The following is a 27,117-nucleotide window of genomic DNA, read 5'->3' on the forward strand; positions in this document are numbered from 1 at the left end:
TGAGTCATGAAAGAGGTTAGAGCTCTTCCTTTCATCCGTGCTATTTTGTGGCTTTTCATGCCTTTAGTCATGGAAAATAATGAGGTGCTTCTTGATTCTTTCACCATTGCCCTATGAGGAAATTCCCGTATGTAATTCCAAAGTGCATTTCCTCAAGTACTAAGAAATACCACAGAACCCGTCGTACAAAAAAAAGCTCGCTTCATTCAGTCGCCATTGGGTTACGTAAATTGGAAAACAACAATAGGCAGTTATTTGGCACCTTCCAGGAAACGTCCTGAGTTATTTGCCTGCAACTCTGATAAAAAGGTCATCGACCCCGAAACGTTAACGCGAAACGTTTCTCTGTACATAAAGCCTAACCTATTTAGTGTTTACCTCAGAAATAACTTTGCTAACGTGATGTAATATTAATTGAGACTACACAGTTCAAAGCTTTTTTAAAAATCCTAATATGACTCACTAAAGTTACGATGGGCAAAGTCAACCTGCGAACAATTTGGCGACCTCCGACAGTGAGATCAAACTTGGCTCTGGGGCTCGTTCAAAGGTAAAGTGGAACTGCTACAAACGAGAAACCTAAAGAACATTTAAACAAAAACAAGGCTGCTGATCGAGTAAAACGTTATCGCTGATTGCCCTATGACCCTCTGACCGAGGAGCGGTGACTGGCACTCGTTGCTGTGCCCAGAGTTGGCGCGGTGTCCTGGGAAAGGCTTAACATGGAGGCGGCCGGTCGGAAATAGGCTCTTCACTGACGAAGTTTTTTTTCCAACCATTGAGCTGAGTACGAAAACAAAAGACCATCAGCGAACTGCTTGCACGACTCGTGCGACTCGGAGGGGCTGGGAAAACCAACTCCATTCTCCACCTCTCCCTCCTCCTCTTGCACAGAGCCAGAACACCCCCACCCCCTACGAAAGGATACAACAAAGAGGCAAAGGAAAATTTGCACTGAGCGGGTGCGTTTTATTTGGAGATTTAAAAAAAACAATTTCCTCCCGCTTGCAAAGTTTCCAGCGGAGCAGAGCCCAAACTCGGCGGGCGGAGAGTGAAAAGTTTCTGGCCTCAGCTCCAGCAAGCGCCCCTGCAGGTGGGTCGTTGGGCCGGTGTGAGGTGCGAACGAGGCCGTGGTGTGTGTGAATGATCGGGATTCCTTTGTGTGCCAGCGGGCTCGGCGCTGCTGCTGGTTACTGGGGCGGCCGGCGCATCATCGCCCGGCCCGGCTCGGCTCGGCTCGGCTCGCCTCAGCCCTGCCGACTGGAGGCTCGCTGCTGGATGGTGCTGGTGGAGAAGGACGCTGCTGCTCGATCCGGCGGACACAAAGGGATGTGGACTGATTCGGGGTGGCAGTCGGCATTGAGGAAAGGCACGGTGCAAGGACTCGAGCCCACCGGCGATGTTTTCACGGGGCATTTCGGGCGCATGAGGAAGGCTCTGTAGCCGTGCTTTGTGTGCAACCGCTCGTATTTCGGGTTTTGGATGGAGAATCACCGTGCACCGCAGGCCTTGGTGGCTGGCCTTTCTGCTCGTTTCTCCTAACGACAGTGAACACACGAACAAGCCCGACGAAAGTTTTGCTGCCTTCTGCTGAGATTTCCGACGGTTGGAAAACTATTTATTAGGACTAACATTGAAAGAAAATGAAATCTCGTACCGCAGACGTGGAGTTGTCAGGGGTAGTGTTATTGCTGGTGATCGGTGTTTGCAATGCTCTGCCGAGCGGTTGTAAACGTTTGAATGAGCGTCCAAAAAACGCGTTGAAACTCTCCTCAGCCGCATTCCCGGCGGCCTCTTCAGTGCCTGGGACAGCCGACAAAGTTGTTTGTACCAATTTGGAATTGACAGAGGTTTTCCCACTAGACACCCTCCCCAATAAGACTGTTACTTTGTAAGTATGGCTTTTTCCCAAGTTACCAAATGTATAAATCAGCCACACCAATTTGTATTGAAATTGCGGCGAAATTGACATAACGTCGCTTTATGACGTGTTTCTGAGCATTTAATTCTAATATTTAGTAGGCCATTTAATTGTCAAAGCGTTAAGGCTATTTAATGAAGACATGGTGACTTACGTTCTCGCAAAAAAAAAGATAGGCGGAAGCTCGAACCTTTGTATAATGCATAAACATAGTCGAAAAACTGAATGATACTCGTGATAATTAGTTAGGGGCGATGAGAATGCTTCTCATCGACTAAACCTAATAAGGGCAGTATCTAATAGAAGGCTGTGATTTAATGTACCACTTGAGAGTGAGGCCAAACATCAAAGGTGACATTTAAATGAGGAAGTACTGATGTGACTTTCAACTGAAGTTCTTCCCAGATCACTGTGAAAGATCTCACACCCATGATGACCATGGGAATTTTTATGGATGTAGGATCTTTCTCTGTTATCTTCCTCAGAATTTATTTCTCAGCTCGCACTTTACACAGATGATCTGCTCCTTCTCATGTCGATGGTGCAAGTTTCTTGAACCCAAATTGTCTGCCGTTTTCGACATTTCAAATGTACCTGAGTGGTTAATGATGTTAGGAAGAGGTGCTATGTGCATAGCATTTCAGTTTTAAGAGACCACTCAAACCTCTACTGAACAAAATCTGGAGGAAAATCCATCAAAATGATGAAACACTTGAATGGTAGAGTTTGCACTTATTTTTAATATAGTATTCTTCAGCAGCACTTTTAAAAACCTACTCAAAAGCTACTCAGTCATTTTCTGTAAGGGTGATGGATGTCTAATCAACCAATGCATTATAATGGAATTAGTTAGGCTTTAGAGAAAATAATTTGCTGTGTTATGAGAGAATAGAATTGATGAGGCTGCATTACTAAAAGCTGGCTGGCATAGATCTAGTAGAGTAAATGACAGTCCTTCTGCACAGATTACCAATTTTATGAATTTCTATGTCCACCTGATAAATGAAAGCCCCTTTACCATCATGTAATCATTTATAATGTGTGTCAGATAAGCTTTGCATGATTGTGATTTTTTTTTGGTAGAATATCTGTAAAAATGAAGATTGGTTTTGTAATCTAGGAAAGCACAAACACTTGTACTAAAATATTCACTTTTTACACTGCCGCTTAACTAAGCACCTGCACCTACTTTTTGGTTTAAAGGGACTCTGCACAATCTGTAAGATGTGTCTAAATGGTAAGGAGCAACCCTGTACCATTCAGCTCTTGGTGTTAATTCTACTCCGTTTCTGTTTTATCTGCACAATGAACTTCATTTTTCTGATTTATTTCTGAATGAACTTTGTTCTTCACATGAATGACTTGCTAATTGCTCATGGCTCTAGGCTTCACAACATAAGCCAGAGTAGTAGCTACACTTGGACTGAAGTTTTGACTTTGCTGTATACATTTGTGAGATCTGAAGCTGACGCATCAATTTCATATCTGTGATTCGTTTGACCATGATAATCTTTTTCTGCTGCACATTATTTATCATTGGCATGAAGCTGGAATTGCATACAACATGTTGTATGTTTAGCATGAATGCAGCCTAGAGTATTAACTAAAATGTATAATATGGGATATGAAGATTTTTTATGATAAATGATTGAAGTTTCTCTTGATTTTAATTGGTAAAATTCTACCTGACCAATTTTGACAATACTTTAACCATTCTAGATTTCCTTAACATCAATGTGGTAATTTTAATATAAAAAGATGGGTGCATTTTAATATAAAAAATCACACATATCTTACAAATGTAAGTAGCTTAGATCAAAGCTCATTCCCTCCAGCAGCATAATTTGTGGCATCCAAACATGACGATCTGATAAAGCAAAGATTAGTCAATATCTGGAAATCTTTCATCACGAAGTATTTGATAAAATGCTTTTTATTAGAATGTAATTTTTAAACCTCATTCTGAAAATGCTGTTTTGGCCTTCTGGTGGAGAATCACGGTGCTTCACTGGCCTTGGTGATTGGGCTTTCTGCATATTTCTGAAAGGAAAGAAAATTTACTCACCTGAAGCTAGAGGATAACTGAACAGTGACACTTGCAGAGGTTTATAGTTATCCTGACTATCAGAAATAGAAGACTTAATTACAATTTTACACTGGTTGTCATTCATGGAACATGCTTTTAGAAAACGCTATGTAGATAATGGGTTGTGTACCAGCAGTACTGGGCTGGCAGTATCAAAAAATATTTTGGTAAGACCAATTAACTTGGAGATTTTAATTTTACTCAGGCATATTTTGAAGACATTTAAAAATGAGGTTGCACCTTTTGTCCTTGAGATGAAAAAAGTGCTTATGAAGTTATAAGTAAATGTATTATCTGTGGTCTAGAATTGGAAGGATTAGATGTTTCTGGTGAGGTGTTCGGTTTTGATACTGGTCCAATGAACAAATTTAGTAGGTGAAATGTCAGAATTTAGAGACTACTTATTTGGAGGGTCCTAATAGTGGAGACGTTATGCCCTCTTTGCGTTGCTAATCGTCAAGGAGATGGTACAGGAGGTTGAAGAGACCCGCTGAATATTTCAGACAACTTCTCCTTTCCCCCATCAGATTTCTGAATGCACGATGAACCCATGAACACTATCTCAATATTTTTACCTCTCTTTTTGCATTATGTAGCTAGGGTGCCTTAGACTTTTGCACACCACTGTATTTGTCAATGTGGAGCAGAGAGCAAGTTTCTAAATCTGATGGCAGCAAAGGATGTTGGGACTTGGCAGGGTGGAGTGCCTCGGGAGGGTTGTGGGACAGGTGGCAGAGGAAGAGTGCCATGGGAGGGGGGGGTGTGGGTAGGGGAATGGTGTGGGTGCAGACACACCCAGCCCTCGGGCAAAGTCATTTGATTCCAGACAGTTGGTTAATTGACCATCACAGAATGCCTCTGGTGCTTCCCGCTCCCTCCCCCTTTCACTCTCAGTCCACAATAGACCCACATCAGAATCAGGTTTATCATCACTGATGTATGTCATGAAATTTGTTGTTTTTTGTGGTAGCAGTACAGTGAAATATTTATATAACAATTTGTAGCTTTTATTATGCATTGCAATGTACTGCTGCTGCAAAACAAATTTCACAGCATGTGCCAGTGATATTCATCCTGATTCTAATCCAAGTCATTTTAGCAGCATTGGACTGTAACTAGTTCTGTAGTAAAATAACAATATTGCAGATACTGTATCTGATTGTTGGGCCTTTTACTGCAAATAGCCACATTGTGTAATTTTCCCTATGCATCATTCGCATTCCTAGGCTCCCTGACTTCCAACTGGCCCTTGGTGTGGTTGCTTGCCAGCCACCCTTATGGCTACACCTGGAATAGCAGGTGTTACACTCAGCCAAACTTTGGAAATCCCTGCATTTATTGAAAGTAAACATTCCTTTTCCAGTTTTGTCCTTCATCCGAAATTTTAAGTGCATCCCACAATTTAGGTCGTGCCGTAAGTGAATTCTGAAATAGGAACAAATGAAATTGTTTGTGTTCTTTGACCTTCTGGATGGAAGGAATTGCCATCAACTTCAGGCCAAGTGAGAAATAATTATGTAAATTCAGAATGAAAAAGCCACTTGGTAATGTCCTTTCAGTAAATAGATCTATTTTACAGTTGGAAAATTTTTGTGCCTTGGCTCATTTAAGGTCAAAATATACTTTCTCTCGTCTGATCCCAATACAATATTTTAGCTCTGTTATTTTGTATATTCACCTACAAGGATTTTGTTTCTGAGTGTGTAATTTTCCACTATTATTGTCTGCTTCAGATTAGTTGAATAAGAACAATATGATTTTCCATATGAAATTAGTTTGTAGTGTACACAATTTAATCTGAATCGGATGCAAATCTTAATCTTAGATTTTGTCAAGTTACTTATTTCCATGATGTAAAACATTTTGTGTTGCCGTCCAGTTATAGAAGAATGCCAAAATCTAAACTGCTCAATTTAACAAAACTGTTTTCTTGTTCATTCGAGTTTAGTGTCTGTGTTGTGTGCTGAACTCATTAGTCTGAAGAGCTGATTCTAATGCAAGACGCAGTAAAGGCTGAATTTGGAACAAAAGCTTGCATGAAAATGTTATCATATCTGTTATTGTGTGAAAACTACTCCTGATGCTTGTTCATTTTCATAAGCCATTGACATTGCCTTTCATGTTGGACTAAAACTAAGGAAGGGGTTGCCAGGCAATAGTAAGGTGTTATTAGTCAATGGGAACTGTTCCAGTTCAGTGGTGGCAAATGGAATCCCACATTACTGTGGTTGCTGTTCCGTCTTATTAATGACTGTTCTGAGGATATTGTTAACAGATGATAACCAACTGTGGGAAAGTGAGATCTACAGATAAAGATACTATGCAAAGACATTTAGATTTGAACAAATGTGTTGGATCAGGATCAAAGCAAAGTTGTATATATTTGTTCGAAGTTGTATTGAAGGGATAATGTGGTATGATGTTGTCAAGTTGACTTGTAGGTTGGAGTGTGTGTATATGCTTTCAAATTGTACATAGTAGAAGGTAATCACTTATTTTACAAAGCTTTACTGAGCCTATTTAGAAGAGTATTCCTTTTAAGCTAACTTGTTTATCAAAATGTACAAGGTTATTTGAAATGTAACTAAATATTTGAAGGTGCTCAGAATTCATAACTTCTGAAATGGAATATTGGAAGTTAAGAATAATCGAAGGGCGACAAAAGAAACATACTATGCGTGCAACTGAAATGACAAATTACAATATACTCTTGGATAAAGGAATACGCTTGTAGAATGTTTTATGATGAATTTATTTTGAAATACCTGCTTTATAACTTTATTACCCAATATCCTCAATTAAGTTAGTGAAATTTATATTTGGTTTCAGGGATTGGGGTAAACAGGACTTTTTTTTTTGTAGCTACACTAATCTTTTATCAATGTTTGAAAGATTATCCTGGTTTATTGTCCAAGTTACCTGAGGCTGCAAAGGCTCCATACAAGTAGAATTCTACCTATGTCCTTTCCTCTTTTTCTAACTTTTTCTTACTTTCTTTATTTGTTCACTCATTCCCCTTACTTCCCCTCTTTCTCATTATTGCTAGTAAGCTCTTGTCAATATAACCATATTTTCTCTTAAAGTGCAATTTTTAGAGTGCAGTTCCTACCCATATGTAAGGGACGGAAACAAAGCATACAGACAGGAGAGACATTATTCTCTGTCATGTCTGTGCCTGCTTGTTGTTCTACCAAACTAGAATGATATCCACTGCCCTGATCTTTCCTCAGACCCACCTGGCTCCCTTTGTTTACTTTTCAATTAAAAGGAAAAATGAGATCATGTCTGCCTCCATTCATTATAGTATAATTTTTATTTTTTTTTTCCCTTGACTTCCCTTCCTGAATTTATCATTGGTGTCTCATCGTTATTTATTTAGGGATGCAGTGCAGAACAGGCCCTTCTGGCCCAATGAGCCACGCAACCCACCTATTTAACAGTAGCCTCATCAGAGGACAATTTACAATGATCAATTAACCTGCCAGCTGGTGTGTCTATGGGAGGAAATTGGAACACCTGGAGGAAAACCTTGCAGTAACGTACAAACTCCTTGCAGACAGTGCCAGAATTGAACTCCGAGTGCCCCGAGTTGTAATGGGGTTGTGTTAACTCCTAGGCTATCATTATCTCTTCAGTACAAAAAAAAACTCAGTTAAAAGCTCCTATTACTCTGACTTTGTTTAGACTTATTTATTGAGTAGAGTAGGCCCTTCTGGCCCCTTGAGCCATACCACCCAGAAAATCCCTAATTTAATCTGAGTCTACAGTTTACAATGACCAAATATCCTATCAACTGGTAGGTCTTTGGACTGTGGGAAGAAACGGGAGCACCTGGGGGAAACTCACACAGAACGTACAAACCCCTTACAGGCAGTGGCGGGATTTGAACTCTGGCTGCCTGTACTGAGAAGCATTGTGCTAACCACTACGCTACAGTGCCACTTATTGGACCATATATAGGGAAATGTTGTTCATGAACATTTTAGTGTTTCTTTGCTTAAGTGGTACCTAGTGTTTTTTAAAGTAAAAATTCAATAGTGCCATGTTTTCCTGCTGCTCTTTGTGAATTTCATGGAAGAATTTGCATCACTTGCATTGGGTTATCTATCAACTCAATTTGAGTGGGATTAGTCCTTGCTGGCTGCTAGCGTAGTGGCATCAGCGCTGGACTTTGGGGCGAGAGGTCCTGAGTTCGAATCCAGCCGACTCCCGGTAAGAGCTCATGATCTCTTTTAAAAAAAAACTCACCCAGGCAAAGCACTGCTGTAACTTGCCTCTTACACGATTTCGTACGTCAGAGTGGCGTGGAAGGAAATCGTCCGCTAACTGGAAATAATTCCGGATGTGACATACCTTTTTTAGTTCTTGCACAAGAACAGAAAATTCATTTATTTGATTGGAAAAGAAAGTTCCTGTGAGAAATCAAATTAGATAAGCAGTATTTGTGTTTAGTAAAATGAGTTAGTTTGTAGATTTTTTTTGTTTTTTTTTGGTTTCAGCACCATTCAGACACAATTACCACTTTCTCAGGTCTGACATCCAGCTAAACTGGGAACGTGGCTTAGCAGTACATCAAATTATTCTTTTAGCCATTTCACTGGCGTTTCCATGTGAGGTGCTGTTGCAGTTTTGACCAACTAGTTGATGATTGAAGAAAGGTGAATGTACACTTACTGCGTGGATTAGTAACGAGCCCCTTGACCTGTTTTCTGTCTACTACGTAGTGCAAAATACTGCATACTGTTCTTGTAAGTATGGTTTGGAAATTGCACTGTATCCTTTGCACTGCATTTCAAACTACTCTATTAAACACAAAACTGTTATTGAAGTTGTGTTGCATCAGCTGGAATTCTTCGTTTGTCCTCAACGTGACTGATGTTTGCAAGGCTGCATTCGTTCCTTATCTGTTGTTTTTGTATGTGGGTCGTGATTGTGCACCTACCTGTACTGCTACTCCAAATTTGATATTGGATAAATAATTTTGGCTTTTATTGCCAATTTAAAAAAAAATGCAATGAAGAGTTTCTGAATTGGATTGTTGTCTGACTTGAACAGTGAGTCTAATGACATCTCTATTCCAGTCAAACTTGGTTACAGAGATCTGTTTTGAGGGTGATGATTTTGAACCTTGTATAGTTTGAGGTCAAACTTTTGAATACAGTATGTCCTTATTTACAATTTCTGGCATATGCATTTATCCTCATTATTGTTAATATACCACTTTATTAGGTGCAGGAGTGGAACCCGGTGTGGCCTTCTGCTGCTGTAGCCATCCACTTTGTGGTTTGACATGTACATTCACATGTTCCTCTGCAGGCCATTGTTGTAAGGCGTGATTATTTGAGATACTGTCACTTATACAGAATGGCCACTCTCCTCGGATCTCATTAGCGAGCTGTTTTTGCCCACAGAATTGCTGCTGACTGGATTTTTTTTTTGTTTATTGCACCATTCTGTGCAAACTTGAGAGAAGGTTGAGTGTGACAATCGCAGGAAATCAGCAGTTTCTGATTTACTTAAACAGCCCCATATAGCACCAACAGTCATTACACCTTTAAAGTCATATTTCTTCCCCATTCTGATGCTCGGCCTGAACAGCAATTGAACTACTTGACTATGTCTGCATGTGTATATGCATTGATTTTTTGCCACATGATTGGCTGACTAGATATTTGCATTGTTGTACCTAATTAAGTGGCCACTGAGTGTACATTTGCTGTGTTTTCTTTTTGCAGATTACCCAAGTGTATTTTTTAAAATGGTTGGGGCATGCTTCCCTAAATGGCATTTAAAATCCAATTAAAACATTTTCTTCTATCTTTAAAAGTAAAATGTTCAGCAAATGCCTGTTACTTTTGGTAAATCAAAGTGGTATTTATGATTGACCCATCCATTTTGAAATGTTCACTAATTTTCCCCGATAATTCAAAAGAAATGCCTTAAATGAATGCCAAGATAACTTGGCTATGGTCACTATTTCTTCCTGAAAAAGGCTATAGCTATACTGCTGCTCAATCCTGTGGCAAAGATATAAAAATAACATTACAATCTGACACAAAGACCCCTCTCTATCGCCTGTATTTATTTTTACAGCTTTGTCTTTATCTCATGCAGGCACAATGGGTCAGATTGTCCCGTTGCCTGTCAGGATTGAAGAGGGAAGGGGCAGAGGCCCTATAAAGAGGGTTGGGGGGAGGGCGGGGAGGAGAAGGCTGGTAGGTGCTGGGTGAAAAACCAGTAAGGGAAAAGATAAAGGGGAGGGGAAAGGCAGGAAAGGTGAAGAAGGAATAGGCACCTACCGGCCTTCTCCTTTCCACCCTCCCCTCCACCCTTTTTATAGGGCCTCTGCCCCTTCCCTCTTTAGTCTTGACAGGATGCTGCCCGACCTGGCTGAGTTCCTCCAGTGTGTTGTGACTGTTGCTTTGACCCCAGCATCTGCAGAGTATTTTGTGTTTACGATCCGTTGCCTGTGCATGTTCTCACCCCTGCACTGATCTGATAGCCACACTTAAAATTTGTAACTGCATGGTTCCAATTGAGTCCAGAGGAATGGACAAACCACAAGATAACTCGGTCTTTGGCAGAGCACACAACACCCTCACCCCAACCTCCTTGGAATGCCCTGGTGGTGTTTTTTTTGCAACTCATGACTTTCAAAGCATGTGAACCATTTTTGTCTGTCTGTGATGAAAGAAATTTAAAAGGAATTGAAATATGTTTTAGCAATAACTTCACTCACCTCAACACTGAACTGATTCCTCAACTTCTGGACTTGTTTTCAAGGCCTCAACAATTCATTCTCAGTATTATTTATTTATTTTATTATTTACTTTTATTATATTTGCACAGTTTGTCTTTTGTACATTGTTTGTTGGTCTTTACGTGTAGTTTTCATTGATTCTATTGTATTTCTTTGTTCTACTGGGAATGCCTGCCAGCAAATGAATCCCATAGTAACACATAAGTACTTTAAATAAAATCTCGAAGTAAATTATTATTTAAAGTGTCTAGCCATGAGTGAGGTGCAGGAGGACTGGGGGATATGGAATTTAATGCGGACAAGTGAGGTGCACTTTGGCAGGACAAACCAGGGTAGGACCTACACAGTGAATGGTAGGGCATTGAGGTAAGCGGTAGGATAAAGGGATCTAGGAGTACAGAGCCATGACTCTTTGAAAGTGCTGTTACAAGTAGATAGTCATAAAGAGAGCGTTTAGCATGTTGACCTTCATAATCAGAGCATTGAATGCAGGAGTTGGGATATTGAAGTTGTACAAGATGTTGGTGAGGCCTGATTTGGAGTATTGTGTGCAGTTCTGGTTAGGTATACACTGGAAAGATATCAATAATCTTGAAAGAATGCAGAGAAAATTTGCAGGGTTGTTGCTGGGACTTGAGAACCTGATTGACATGGAAAGGTAAATGGGTTAGGACTTCTATTCCTTTGAGTGTAAGGGAATGGGGGGGGGGGAGATCTTATTGAGCTGTACAATATTATGAGGGGTATAGATGGGGCAAATGCAAGCAGGCTTTTTCCACTGAGGTTGGGTGAGACTGGAACTAGCAATCAGAATCAGTTTTAATATCACCGGCATACGTCATGAGATTTGTTAACTTAGCAGCAGCAATACAGACATGACGTCTACAAGATGTGCACCTGTCTAATTGTGGCCATTCGACTAGTCCTGATTTATTTACTCCATCACTGGCAACTTTGCCCTTGGGTGGCAAAGACATTTTCTCTAAAAGTGTTCTCTTGCTATCTCTTTCTAGCTAAAATTCTTTCCAATCTTTGATCCTTAAAACTTAATTCATTGACCAAGCTTGTGACCGCTCATTCATTTTTTTGGGCTATGGGCATTGTTAGTAATGCCAGCGTTTATTGGCCTTTCTTTGAGAAGGTGGTGGCAAGTCATCTTGAAATGTTTTAGGTGAAGGTATTTCTACTGAACTGTTGAGTGACTTTGAAGGAATGGCATTATATTTTCAAATTGGAATGATATGTAATTTGAAAGGAAAACCAATGGAATCACTAATGTAATGTGTTTTATGATACAGTAGCCTAGGATTTTTTGCCCCTTGCATCTAGGATGCCATGCACTGAGTTCTTGGCTTGCTCCATGACTCCACCCCTTTATAAAAATATTGTGAAGGCTCAGTATTTTATGCAGATATGTAATGTTTTCAACATTTATGTTTGAATTCTGATTTCCACCATATGCAGTTATTTCTGAATTTCCACTTCTATTTGTTCGTAGAAATGATCCCTATCTTGACTTGAAGTCAAGTTCTTGACTCCAACCAAGTGTTAGGCTCCTGACAATTGGGAATGGTTTCTCCCTATCTATCCTTTGAGATTTCCTAATATCTCAAACTTCAAACAGAATTGCTATAAGGTTTACCTTGTAATCCAGCATAAATTACACATACTTGCGTTAGACAGAAGGCAGTTAGAGCTGCTATTCATATAGATTCTGCAGATGCAGGAAATCCAGAGTAGCACAAAATACTAGAGGAACTTAGCAGGCCAGGCACCATCTATGGAAAGGAATGAGTGCCTTGATGAAAGGTCTCATCCCAAAAGTCAATTCTTTATTCCTTTCCATAGATGCTTCCTGACCTGCTGAGTTCTCAGCTTCCTGACCTGCTGAGTTGTGTGTTAACTCGAGCACTTTTTTAAAATAGCTTGTTCAGTTATGTATTCCTGTACTGAAAGTCATCCTTGCTATATTTTGATTTAAATATATACAATAGAAATATGTAGAACTAAAAAAATTAGTGTAGGATTTCTGACAATGAGTGAAGTTGATGACGAGAGAAATCTCCTCTGCATTTTATGACAATTTTTATCCTCTAAATCTTATTGAACATTGTGAATTAACTATAATTGATGATTATTGATTATTGGGGGTCACATGGTATATTTTGTATAATTTTTGAATGTGTATCTATCGTTTGAATGGAATATTTGAGTAGGACCACTCCACGAGGGAACATTTTTTTGTGTGGTTTATAATTCTTCATTTTTATTAAATCTGGGTACATTGATAAGCAGTTAAATGAATGAAAAGGTGACTATTTTGGATCAAATCTTGCTGGTGATTGTTGGTAATTCCATGCTGAACTGGCTGTAACCTGCATAACTGAAGGCATCTTCTGAGTTCTGCAAGTATATCTACCATGAGATTCCCCACAATTGCAGGAAAGTTTGCTCACAGATACTGTGCCAGGTTAGACCTGTGTAGCTATAGTATCTGATATAACATAAATTTCATTGGAAACTTTGCAGTTGCAAGAGAGAAAAGGAAGAATAAGGTAGGTACATTTTCTTTAGTTGTATTTGTTTGCAACAGTATTTTTAAAGTTTAAAAAAAATCAAATGGTTAACATTTTTCTTTTGTATATAAAATGGATTCTGGTTAATTGGGCCATTTGTTAATCAGGCAGCAGCTTCCTTGGGGCAGCTCTTAAATCAGAAAAATAGCTGGGATTTATTTGGGTCACTATGCTGCATAATTGGGACAGGAGAATCTTGCTGAAATGTTTCTAACTAGTTTCAGTCATGTGCATTTGTGTGGCCTTTAGACACTATGTCGTGCTTAAAGTGAACAGTTTTTAAATAGTGTCAGTTGTATGTGTTTGTGTTTTAATTAAAAAAGTGATTTTTGTCACTGATAGTTGATGAGAAATTAGCAGTAAGACAGTTCAGATCTGTATTTCTCTGTGGTTTCAAGCATTCAAACTTGGAGGTGTCAGAAACAGCCGGGAGTTAAATTAATCTTCTGCCTGCTCTGGATCTCCTTATCGCTAATTGCCGACGGGACATCAACCGTCTCGACTTCACCGCACCTTGTCCCCATTCCAACCTCACTCCTTCCGAACGCTCTGCTCTCCACTCCCTCCGCACTAATCCTAACCTTATTATTAAACCCGCCGATAAGGGGGGTGCTGTTGTAGTCTGGCGTACTGACCACTACCTTGCCGAGGCACAGCGACAACTCGCGGATACCTCCTCTTATTTACCCCTCGATCGTGACCCCACTAAGGAGCACCAGGCCATTGTCTCCCACACCATCACCGACTTTATCCGCTCAGGGGATCTCCCATCCACTGCTACCAACCTTATAGTTCCCACACCCCGCACTTCCCGTTTCTACCTCCTACCCAAGATCCACAAACCTGCCTGTCCTGGCCGACCTATTGTCTCAGCTTGCTCCTGCCCCACCGAACTCATTTCTGCATACCTCGACACTGTTTTATCACCCCTTGTTCAATCCCTTCCGACCTATGTTCGTGACACTTCTCACGCTCTTAAACTTTTCGATGATTTTAAGTTCCCTGGCCCCCACCGCTTTATTTTCACCATGGATGTCCAGTCCTTATATACTTCCATCCCCCATCAGGAAGGTCTTAAAGCTCTACGGTTCTTTTTGGATTCCAGACCTAATCAGTTCCCTTCTACCACCACTCTGCTCCGTCTAGCGGAATTAGTCCTTACTCTTAATAATTTCTCCTTTGGCTCCTCCCACTTCCTCCAAACTAAAGGTGTAGCTATGGGCACCCGTATGGGTCCTAGCTATGCCTGCCTTTTTGTTGGGTTTGTGGAACAATCTATGTTCCGTGCCTATTCTGGTATCTGTCCCCCACTTTTCCTGCGCTACATCGATGACTGCATTGGCGCTGCTTCCTGCACGCATGCAGAACTCGTTGACTTTATTAACTTTGCCTCCAACTTTCACCCTGCCCTCAAGTTTACCTGGTCCATTTCCGACACCTCCCTCCCCTTTCTAGATCTTTCTGTCTCTGTCTCTGGAGACAGCTTATCCACTGATGTCTACTATAAGCCTACTGACTCTCACAGCTATCTGGACTATTCCTCTTCTCACCCTGTCTCTTGCAAAAACGCCATCCCCTTCTCGCAATTCCTCCGTCTCCGCCACATCTGCTCTCAGGATGAGACTTTTCATTCTAGGACGAGGGAGATGTCTTCCTTTTTTAAAGAAAGGGGCTTCCCTTCCTCCACTATCAACTCTGCTCTTAAGTGCATCTCCTCCATTTCACGTACATCTGCTCTCACTCCATCCTCTCGCCACCCCACTAGGAATAGGGTTCCCCTGGTCCTCACCTACCACCCCACCAGCCTCCGGGTCCAACATATTATTCTCTGTAACTTCCGCCACCTCCAACAGGATCCCACCACTAAGCACATCTTTCCCTCCCCCCCCCCCTGCATTCCGCAGGGATCGCTCCCTACACAACTCCCTTGTCCATTCATCCCCCCCATCCCTCCCCACTGATCTCCCTCCTGGCACTTATCCGTGTAAGCGGAACAAGTGCTACACATGCCCTTACACTTCCTCCCTTACCACCATTCAGGGCCCCAAACAGTCCTTCCAGGTGAGGCAACACTTCACCTGTGAGTCGACTGGGGTGATATACTGCGTCCGGTGCTCCCGATGTGGCCTTTTATATATTGGCGAGACCCGACGCAGACTGGAAGACCGCTTTGCTGAATATCTACGCTCTGTCCGCCAGAGAAAGCAGGATCTCCCAGTGGCCACACATTTTAATTCCACATCCCATTCCCATTCTGACATGTCCATCCACGGCCTCCTCTACTGTAAAGATGAAGCCACACTCAGGTTGGAGGAACAACACCTTATATTCCGTCTGGGTAGCCTCCAACCTGATGGCATGAACATCGACTTCTCTAACTTCCGCTAAGGCCCCACCTCCCCCTCATATCCCATCTGTTACTCATTTTTATGCACACATTCTTTCTCTCACTCTCCTTTTTCTCCCTCTGTCCCTCTGAATATACCTCTTGCCCATCCTCTGGGTCCCCCCCCCCCCTTGTCTTTCTTCCCGGACCTCTTGTCCCATGATCCTCTCGTATCCCCTTTTGCCAATCACCTATCCAGCTCTTGGCTCCATCCCTCCCCCTCCTGTCTTCTCCTATCATTTTGGATCTCCCCCTCCCCCTCCAACTTTCAAATGCCTTACTCACTCTTCCTTCAGTTAGTCCTGACGAAGGGTCTCGGCCTGAAACGTTGACTGCACCTCTTCCTACAGATGCTGCCTGGCCTGCTGCGTTCACCAGCAACTTTGATGTGTGTTGCTTGAATTTCCAGCATCTGCAGAATTCCTGTTGTTTGGGAATTAAAATAAAATGATTTTCCTACTTCAGCCAGTTAGGAATTACGACAAATTTGAAAATATTGATAGTCATCTTGAATATTACAGTAAAAATGAAGATTTGGAGGAATGCAATGTCAGAAGCATTATTTCAGGCAGTTCATTGTCTGCACTAGGTGTCAACTCTGATTTTGTGCATTTGCAGTCAGTCAAAAGAACATAGAAATGTACACTGGATTAATTCCATGAAACTTTTTGGCTAAATGGGGCGGCCGCTTAAGTTGGCCAAAATGTACTGTTCCAGTTAACTGGAATCTACTCTTATTTTATTACCTTCTAAAGTCAAGGAGACAGCTAAGACATAAAACACTGAATATTTCTCCGCAGTCCTATTTATTTACAATTTTAGATCTCCTTGTTTTGTTTCTATGTATATCAGCTATTTCCATGCCACTTTCATTTTGATTAAACATTTAGTGCCCTTTTGTACAGTTTTGGAAATGGAACCCACAGTTATTGATTAAGAATATATTTTAATATATGCCCTTTATTTCTAAAGGGACTATACGCATTTAAATTTTAATGTGGTTGCTGAAAATGTTGATCTCTGTGGCAGTTTTATGTTTTAAAATACACTATTACTTGAAAGAGTATCCTGATTTGAATCATTGTAGCACTCCTGAAAAAGAAGCTCCAATTAAAAGATGATATTTTTTATCTTTTTAAGTGCCTTACTGGCTCTAGCCAGAAAAAAATATACCTAGTAAGTTACAGTTTCGGGTAAGAAGCCTACTTCATCACACTCTTGCTGTGAAGATTGTGAATCAGTGTGTGGGAAAGCATTATCCTGTTTTTGATCATCCAAATAACCTCTATTGGCTGTGCTCCGGAAGCTACTCTGTCAGCATTTGTGTTTTATTGTTTACATTTATTCTCTTTGTGTAGTTCGCTGACATGAAATCAATCGTGAAATTTTCAACTATCTTTAATATAAATTCTGAACGTGAATAACTGGTAGGCTGCAAAATGTTTTGGATTACAAGACAAAAAATAATGATCACCTTAGTTTGATTTTCTTATGTATTGAACAGTTTTTAAAAAATTAATTAGCAAGGTTAGACATTATCTCTTTCACTATAAACTTGACATATGGCCAAATTACACTGTTGAACATGTAAAAACTTTAGTGCAATTAAATCCATTAAAATGGTTTTGAAAATAAAAGGCTATGATCATACTATTGCAGTATACAGCATGTTTTGTTTTTGTTGAATGTGAGCTTATTGAACTATGGAAATGCAAGAGAGTGCAGATGTTGAAATTTGGAGCAGCAAACAAAATGCTAAAGGAACTCAGTGGGCCGAGCAGTATCTGTGGAGGAAAATGGATTTCAGGTTGAGTTGCTTTGTATTAACTGATCCATAGTTAGTCATATATCACAGAAGCGGCTCTTTTGGCTCAGAGTCTGCATCAACTATCGAGCATCCATTTACATTAATTCTATACTAATCCCATTTTAATCTGCCTCCATTCCTATCATTTGCCCCCTCCCCTGTGGATTCTGTCACTCAGAGGCTATTTATAATAGCCAATTAACCCATCAACCTTTGACATGTCAGTGATGATTAGGCTGCTTTGTCTTAAGTTTGATGGGAAGAACATTCATTCAGGAAGTGGAGAATATTTATTTGATCACACTCTTGTGTTTTGTAGTTGATAGAGAGGTATTGGGCTGTCAGGAGGTGAGTCAATTGTTGCTGATTACCCAACTTGACCTAGTTTTGGCGTGACAACATGTGTATAGCTAGTCATGCCATTGAATACCAGCTAGCATGAGAAAATCTGCAGATGCTGGAAACTCAAGCAACACACACAAAGTGCTGGTGGAACGCAGCACGCCAGGCAGCATCTATAGGAAGAAGTACAGTTGACGTTTCGGGCCGAGACCCTTCGTCAGGACTAGCTGAAAGAAGAGATGGTAAGAGATTTGAAAGTCTTTTTCTGAATGGTTATCGTCTGGCTCTTTAAAATGTCATTGGACACCTGACGCTGCCTGTGCTTGAATGTTATCTGATCTTGCTACATCCAGGCATGTACTGCTCAATCTGTTTAGGAGTACCATGTAGGAATGGAACACAATCTGACTTTTGGTATACTCCACCACTTGTGATGGTGGATCATCTGAAGGTGATTGGGTCTAGGACATTGCCCTGAGGAACTCCAACAGGAAGTTCTGGGTCAGGGGTGATTGACCTCTAATATCGTCTTCTTTGTGTCAGGTATGCATCTGAATGTTTGATGATTATTTTTCCTTTTTGTCCATTGGCTAATTTTACCAGTGTACTTTGATACTAAACCTGCTCAAATGCAGGCTTAATGTTGTAGGTAGTTCGCTTTTTAACACCTCTGGAATTCTGTTCTTTGGTCCATTTTTGATTATTATATTTAGCATCCACAAAGAATCTGTAATTTTCATTACTGAGCCATTGCCTTATTCTTTTTAGTCCTGGTGTTAATTACTTTAATGAAGCTCATTCCAGAAGGGAAGTGGCATTCATTCTGAACATTAGATTGATTTGGTGTTGGTAAGACGCATGGACATTGGGCAGTTTGCTGTTCTGAAAGGGAAGTTTGAATTCAGCCAGCTTCTAGGAAGAGGTCTAAAGTGTAGTTTACTTACTGATTTGCTTACTTGCAGACCTTGACAAGTGACTTGCAATCTGAGTCCAAGTCTGATACTGCCACGTGCACCTTCTGCCTCCTGTACAAAGTTAATTCTGAATCTACGCAGACAAGTGTCCCTGGATCTCTTGCCTTTTGACTTGAATCAGTTTACTGTAGGGAAACTTGTGAAACACCATATTAAAACCCATATAGATCACACCACTTCTGTACCTTCGTCAAATTCGAGGGAGAAGATGGCGACGTGATGCAGTGCGCGCGGCCGTTCCGAATTGATATTGTATCTGTGAAGTAGGATGTCGTGCACAATCCTGATTTGATGGAGACAGACGTGAAGAAGCACGGAGGGACATCTGGAGTAACTTCTGAAATGCCTGCTACTGCACGACCAAGAATCTCTGGAGGGAAGGTCCCAAATCCTCAGCCTTGCCTGTTGCCAGGGCCGGGGTCAAAGCGCTTGACAGAGATGGTGCTCGGTGCATTGGTGTGGGGGAGCTGGTCGGAGGCTCGGAGTTTTTGGACGGACTCTGAGTCGGACTGTGGTCGGATGCTTCCGGGATGCTGCATCGGCAAGTTTGCGGCGCTGGAAGTTTACCGTCTGCGTGAGATGATGGGACTTTCGAGGGACTCTGAGACTTTACCGTGCCCATAGTCTGTTCTTATCAAATTATGGTATTACTTTGCACTGTTGGAACTATATGTTATAATTATGTTGTTTTTGTTAGTTTTTCAGTCTTGGTTTGTCATGTGTTTCTGTGATATCATTCTGGAAAAACATTGTATTATTTCTTAATGCATGCATTACTAATTGACAATAAAAGAGGACTGCGTGTCCTCATACTCTAATCTAATCTGATTGTCACTTCCTCGAAGAATTCCATCAGACCTGCCATAATCAGACTTGAGCTTCTCCAAATGCTAATACACCTTTTCTCTAAAAATCCTTTCCAATAACTTGCCCACCACACTTGCAAGACTCACTGGTCATAATTCCCAGGGTTATCAATAATAACTTGAACAAAGGAATATCATTTGTCACCTTCCAGTCTACTGATACTACTGTAGCCAGTGAGGAAGCAAAGATCATTGGTAAAGGTAATGTCATCTCTTCGTGTAGTAACCTGGGGTTATTTCCTTTCTGACCCTGGGCCCTTATCCTAATGCTTTTCAATAGGTCCGGCACATTGTCTTTCTTAATGTCAACCTGTTCCAGCATATTAGCCTGTTCTACGCTGACCTCTCATTTGTCAAGGACTCTCTCACTAGAGAATACTGAAGCAAAGTATTCATTAAGGACCATTCATGTTTCTTCTTCTATCCCTGATAGGCCCTACCCTCAGTCTACTCAACTTCTTGTTCTTCAGATATGTGTATCAGAACTTGTGGATTAATCCTACTTACCAAGGCCTTCTCATGCCTCCTCCTAACTCTTCTGTGTCAATTCTATTAAGTTCCTTCCTGGCTACCTTTTAGCTCTCAAGAGCTTTATATAATCATTGCTTCCTAATCCTTAAAACCTTCCTGAACCTCCATGGGACAATTGATCTACAACCCCATGTGAGTGTTTCTAAGCAGCCTTCATATTTCTGTGGTACATCTGTCCCCAATTTATGCCTAATATCATCATAATTTGCCTTCCTCCAGTTAACTATTTTCTCATACAGCCTGCTCCTGTCCCTGCCCCAGGCCATGGTAAATGTCATGGAGTTGTGGTCACTGTCCCCAAGTGCTCAACCCTCACTGCCCCCCCTTGAAAAAATCTGTGACATGACCAGGTTCATTGCCTTTTACTAGATCCAGAGGCAGGAAGGGAGGTAAAGGAGGTGGGGGTGACATTGTTAAGCGGGGAAATCAGAGCTGGTGAAAATGAGGACATTGGAAGGGACTGTCTACTGAGTCAGTGTGGGTAGAAATCAGAAACAGAAAGGTATCAATCACCATATTGGGAGTATTCTATAGACCTCCCAATAAAAACAGAAGCACTGGGAGGCAGATTTTGGAAAGGTGCAAAAATAAGTTGTTGTCAAATGTGACTCAAACTTCCCTGATATCAATTGGTACCTCTTGAGTACAAAAAGGTTTAGGTGTGGTAAACTTTGTTGTGTGTCCAGAAAGGATACCTACCACTGTATGTAAAGTGGCCGACTGGAAGAGATGCCTTACTGAATCTCATACTATTCATTATTCACGTTTCTGATACTTTTTGCATTAAAGTAGAGACATTTCAAACCATGCAATTGACTGCCCATCCTTCCTCAGTCTCTCTACATGTTGCATCTACTTTTACAACAAATGCCCAAGGGTTTCTTGATACAGTGGATGAGCTGGACTGCTGATTGGGAGAAGGCAAAAGGCGGGGACTGGATTTTGTGATTAAACTATTCGTGGTGTTTGGACATAGTGATCTTGTCGTACTCTTGTTTCCCCTGTCCTGGAACATCTAATGATTACTTACTTACCAAGAGAGTTCTCCTCTGTGATCCTGACCACAGTTTGCATACTGCCAAAGGACAATGTGGAGCAAGCGGCTGAGGTACTTAGTGCAGCGAACAAGAAACAGCATAACCTGACACCTTTCAAATCATTGCCTGGGACTTCAACCAGGCTTGTTTGAAGAAATATCTACCCAATTATCATCAACATGTTGGAGTTGATTGTTAAGGATATGCCTCCAAGTACCTTGAAACCACATGATTAAAATAGGCTATAGTCAGTATGTTTTCCTCAAGGGAAAATCTTGCCTGTCAAATCTGTTGGAATTCTTTGAAGAACTAACAAGCAGGATAGATAAAGGAGAATCGGTTGATGTTGTGTACTTGGATTTTCAGAAGGCCTTTGATAAGGTGCCACACACATGAAGCTGCTTAACAAGCTATGAGCCCACAGTGTTACAGGAAAGATTCTAGCATGGATAAAGCAGCAGCTGACTAGCAGGAGGCAAAGAGTGGGAATAAAAAGAGCCTTTTCTGATTGGATGCTGGTGACTATTGGTGTTCCACAGGGGTCTGTGTTAAGACCAATTGTTTTCACATTATATGTTAATGATTTGGATGATGGATTGATGGCTTTGTTGCAAAGTTTACAGATGATATGAAAATGGATGGAGGGGCAGGTAGTTTGAGTAAGTAGAGAGGCTACAGAAGGACCTAGACAGATTAGGAAAATGGGCAAAGAAATGGCAGATGGAATACAGTGTCGGGAAGTGTATGGTCATGCACTTCGGTAGAAAAAATGGTTGACTATTTTCTAAATGGAGAGAAATACAAAAAAGTGAGGCATAAAGGGAGTTGGGAATGCTTGTGCAGGATTCCCTAAAGGTTAATTTACAGGTTGAGTCTGTGGTGAGGAAGACAAATGTAATGTTAGCATTCATTTCAAGAGGGCGAGAATATAAAAGCAAGGATGTAATGTTGAGAGTTTGTAAAGCTCTGTTGAGGCCTCATTTGGAATATTGCGAGCACTGTTAGGCCCCTTACCTTCGAAAGGATGTGCTGAAAACTGGAGAGCATTCAAAGGAGGTTCATGAAAATGTATCTAGGTGTGATCGGCTTGTCATATGAAGAATGTTTGATGCCTCTGGGCCTGTATTCACTGGAGTTTAGAAGAATGAGAGGTGACCTCATTGAAACCTATCAAATGGTGAAAGGCTTTGATAGAGTGGATGTGGTGAGGATGTTTCCTATGGTGGGAGAATCTAAGACCAGAGGGGACAGCCTCAGAACAGAGGGGCATCCTTTTAGAATGGAGATGAGCAATTTCTTTAGCTGGAGCGTGATGAATCTGTGGAATTCTTTGCTACAGGCAGCTGTGGATGCCAAGTCTTTATTTATATTTAAGGCAAAGATTGCTAGATTCTTGATTGGTCAGGGTTGGAAGGGATATAGGGAAAAGGCAGGAGATTGGAGTTGAGAGGAAAAATAGATTAGCAATGATAAAATGCTGGATCAGGCTTGATGGGCAAAATGGCCTAATTCTGCTATGTTTTATGGTCTTATAATGTCAAATGCAGTAGCAGGGGTCCCAACACCCTTACTAATCCCAAGACCTTATTTCAGGAAATCTGACCATATGACTGTCATTTTCCCTGCATACCGGCAGAGGCTAAAGAGCAAGACTCCTGAGATGAGGACACTCGAATGGTGGTTGGGGTGAGGCAAAGAAGTGGCTATGGGATTGCTATGAGCTGATAGACTGGGCGAACGACTACGTAACAGTTGTCAGGACTTCGTGAATCCTAGATGAGTGTGTCCCCAAAAAAAATCATTCAGTATTTCCTAACCAGAAGCCCTGGATGAGCCATGAAATCAGCATTCTGCTAAGGGCCAGATCAATGGCATTCAGGTCTGGCAATCCCAAGTAGAATACAAGATGTCCAGTTAGTTTCCTGAAACCCATCTCACATGCAAAGTGGCAATTCTGGACCAAACTTGAAACACTGAACAGCTGTGGCAGGGCTTGAGTGGTGTTACTTCCTACCAAGGGAAACCAACTGAATAGGTGATGACAAGGTCTTCTTCCCAGATGACCTCAATGCCTTTTATGCTTGCTTTGACCATCAAAACATGGAGGCACCTTCATGAGCAGCCGCAGTTCCCCCCCCCTCCTCCCCCCCCCCCACCACGACCCTGTGATTTCAGTCTCCGAGAGTAATATGAGACCATTCTTCAGGAGCATGAACACATGGAATGTATTGAATTGAATTGACTTTATTTCTTACATCTTCCACAGACATGGGTAAAAACCTTTGTTATGTCTCTGTCTAAATGTGCAAATTATAGTAATTTGTACTAAATACTATATATAGTAAGATGTACAACAGAACAGTCAATATAGTGGCCCAGATGGGTACCTGGCAGGTACTAAAGACCTGTTGTGAATCACTGGTCAAAGGGTTCACTTGTATCTTTAAACTCGCGCATCGGCAGTCTCAGGTACCCACCTGCTTCAAGCAGGCCTCAATGACTATTGTCCAGTAGCACTTAACTCCACTATGATGAAGTGCTTTGAGAGCTTGGTGATAAAACGTATCATCTCCTGCCTGAGAAGCTACTTGGATTCACTCCAATTTGCATACAATCACAATAGGTCAACAGCAAATGCCAGTTCATTGGTTCTTTACTCAACCCTAGAACATCTGGACAGTGAAGATGCACGCATCAAGATACTCTTCATTGACTGCAGCTTGGCATTCAATGCTATCACCCCCACAAAACTATTCAATAAGCTCCAAGTCTGAGGCCTCCTACCTCTGTACAATTTGATCTTGTTGCCTCACTTACAGACATTAGTCAGTTCAGATTGGCAACAGCATCTCCTCCTCAATCATCATCAGCACAGGTGCACCACGAGGCTGTGTGTTTAACCTCCTGTTCTACCTGCTGTATACTTATGACTGAGGCTAAGCACAGCTTCAATGTCATATACAAGTTTGCTGACAATACCACTGTCGTTAGCCAAATCAAGTATTGTGACAAATCAGCTTGGAGGAGGGAGCTTGAAAATCTGGCTGAGTGGTGCCACAACAACAACCCTCTCACTCAATGTCTATTAGACCAAGAAGCTGATTACTGGCTACAGGAGGAGGAAACTGGAGGTTTCCTCATGGGGGATCAGAGGTGGAAAAGGTCAACAACTTTAACTTTGGTGTTACCATCTTGGATCTGTTCTTTGTCCACCACTTAAGTGCCATTTCAAAGAAAACAAGCCTTCATTTTCTTAGAAGTTTGTGTAGATTCGGCACGTTGTATAAAACTTTGGCAAACATTTGTAGATGCATGGCCGAGAATGTATTGACTAGTTGCATATGGACTGGTAGGGAAACACAAGTCTTTGAATGGAAAAGCCTACAAAAGTAGTGGATACAGCCTAGTTGAGCACAGGGAAAGCCCTTCCCACCATTGAGAACACCTACATGGAAATCTGCATCCATCATCAAGGACCCCTTCACCTCTGGGCTATGCTGTCTTCTCATTGCTGCCATCAGAAATGAGGTACAGGAGCCTCAGGACCCACACCACCAAGTTCAGGAACAGTTAATATCCCTCAGCCATCAGGCTCTTGAACAAGAAGGGATAACATCACTCACCCCAGATTTGAACTGTTCCCACTTTCAAGGATTCTTCATCTCATGTCCTCTATTCATTGCTTATTTATTTATTTTTCCTTTTGTGTTTGCAGTTTGTTGTCTTTGCACATTTATTATCCTTTGATTCTATTGTGTTTGTTTACTCTGAATGCCCACAAGTAAAAGAATCTCAGGGACATATATGATGTACTGTATATGTACTGTACTTTGAATTTACCTTGAACTTTGAAATGCTCTGTTACTCTGCTTCCCAAACCCCAGCCAACCAAATTTGAGCTTAGTATTGAATCTTCTAATTTCAAGTCACTCGCAGTCCCTGTGTTTCTTACCCACTTCCACCTGCCCACCCACGTTCTCTCTTTTTCTGTTCTTTTTCATCCCTCTTCCTTTGCTACCTAGACTCTTTCTTCCTTGCTTGGTTGTCTTCTTTCTTCTCCCTTGATTCACCATTCCTAACCCCTCCCTTGTTTGGTTCCATCCCTCATCTGGTCCTACCTACCACTTCTGAGCCTCTGTCTCTACATTCTCCTGTGTCCCTTCCCCACCTAGCTCCTTGGGTCCATCATTTCATTTCTCTTTCCCCCCACCCCTGATCTGGTTCCACTTATCACCTACCAGCCTTTCTTTCTCAGTTTCTGGCTAATTTACCTCATGCAGCAACAATTTTTCTTTTGTTCCAGGTTCTAGCATCTTCAGTCTTGACTCCAGCAAAAAAAAAATACTTGGAGAATGTCAATCCCTGCCAATAATCTCCCAACCCTTTAAAATACCCAAAGTCCTCAAATCTCTGGTTATTTTTAGATTGGTTAATCTCACGTTCCACTGTATGCAAACCAAATATAGCTTTCTATTGAAAAGGATATGACCCTGGGACTTGTTTCTTTTAGAGACAGGCCTGATGACAAGTTATTCTGTACATTTGATTTGGAATTTATAGGTAACAAAATGTTACAAACAATTGGAAGGAAGCTTCTGTGTACAACTATTTGGAGAACTATGGTGCTGATACTGAGGAGAGAATTTTTGCATTTTTGTGATATAGAGGGGAACTCAATTACAGTGTTGCGTATTGAACAGAAAATTTACGTGAATATAGAGCATGTGCACACATAGGCATATTGAATGTCTGATTTTATTTTTAAGTTGTCTGGCATTTCAATGATAACTTGGACAGCAGTATTCAGAACAGTTATTTTCAGATCCCCCTCTTACAGATTAGACAAACTAGTAAATCTGCATGGAAATTGTTTCTTATTTGAACTGTAATATACTCCTTATTAAAAAATTGATGGAACATCTCAGATCTTGAATTGTAGGTGAAGGACTGTAGGTTAAATTTCTAACTTGTATCAGAATCAGATTTAATATCACCGGAATATGTTATGAAATGTGTCGTCTTTGCAGCAGAAGTACCTGCAATACATAATAACAGAGAAAAACAGTATGGTTTAATGCTCACCAAACATTGTTAAAACCATCTTTATGTGAAATATTTGTTCATTTTCATTGTTTAAAGGTTCTTATGCTTGGTTTTATGCCACAGCAGTTTTTTTTCTCTGTTGAATAATATGACTTTTCTCTCGGATTTGGATATTTGCTGCAGAAATGTAGGTTTTCAGGCAAGTACATACTTGCATTATAGATCAGAAAAATATTTTACGAGTGCATTGAACTAACTTGGTTGTGTTTCACTCCCGGGAAAAAATAATAATTGTAAGGTGAGGCAGTTTGTTTAGTTTTTAAAAATTACTGAATATTCTAATTACTCACACCGTACCTCCAGGGTAACAATTGATAGCTTCCTGTGTAATTATGTGCTACTGAAATTTGTACACCATAATTAACTGGTGGAAAGCTTCTAGCTGTGAGTGTGTAAATCCTAGTAATGTGCACCTGCAGGGGATATCTGCAGCTGTGAGCCTGGGGATTGAACTCAGTGTAATGACCTGCAAACTGCACAATTAAAATTACTTTTTCTTTGATTTAGAAATGCTGCAGGGTGGTCCTGATTGCTCTTTTATAGATCCCCTTTTAGCAGAACTCAGTCACAATTTCGTATTGAATTCAATGAAAGGAAGTAACGTGTATCACTTTGTGTCTGCCTTCTCTTTCCTAGGACAGTAATTATGATTAACTGCCTATAACATGAGTATATCTCAAGCTTTGGCAAGATATTTCTCACCTAATCAGTGTTTCAGATGTTGGTGC

The 27,117-nt window shown here is 41.0% G+C and overlaps 1 protein-coding gene across 2 annotated transcripts in view; it reads left to right on the top strand.

The window, feature by feature from the left end:
- The first annotated feature begins 232 nt into the window (after positions 1-232).
- adgra3 (adhesion G protein-coupled receptor A3) overlaps positions 233-27,117 on the top strand; it is a 127,374-nt gene continuing 100,489 nt past the window's right edge. For both annotated transcript variants that reach the window (XM_072252959.1, XM_072252960.1), the window contains exon 1: positions 233-1,891. In XM_072252959.1, the coding sequence (XP_072109060.1) occupies positions 1,644-1,891 (248 nt within the window). In that variant the 5' untranslated portion in view covers positions 233-1,643. The remainder of the gene's footprint in view (positions 1,892-27,117) is intronic.

Source organism: Mobula birostris, chromosome 3, assembly GCF_030028105.1.
Source record: "Mobula birostris isolate sMobBir1 chromosome 3, sMobBir1.hap1, whole genome shotgun sequence".
Classification (NCBI taxonomy): domain Eukaryota; kingdom Metazoa; phylum Chordata; class Chondrichthyes; order Myliobatiformes; family Myliobatidae; genus Mobula; species Mobula birostris.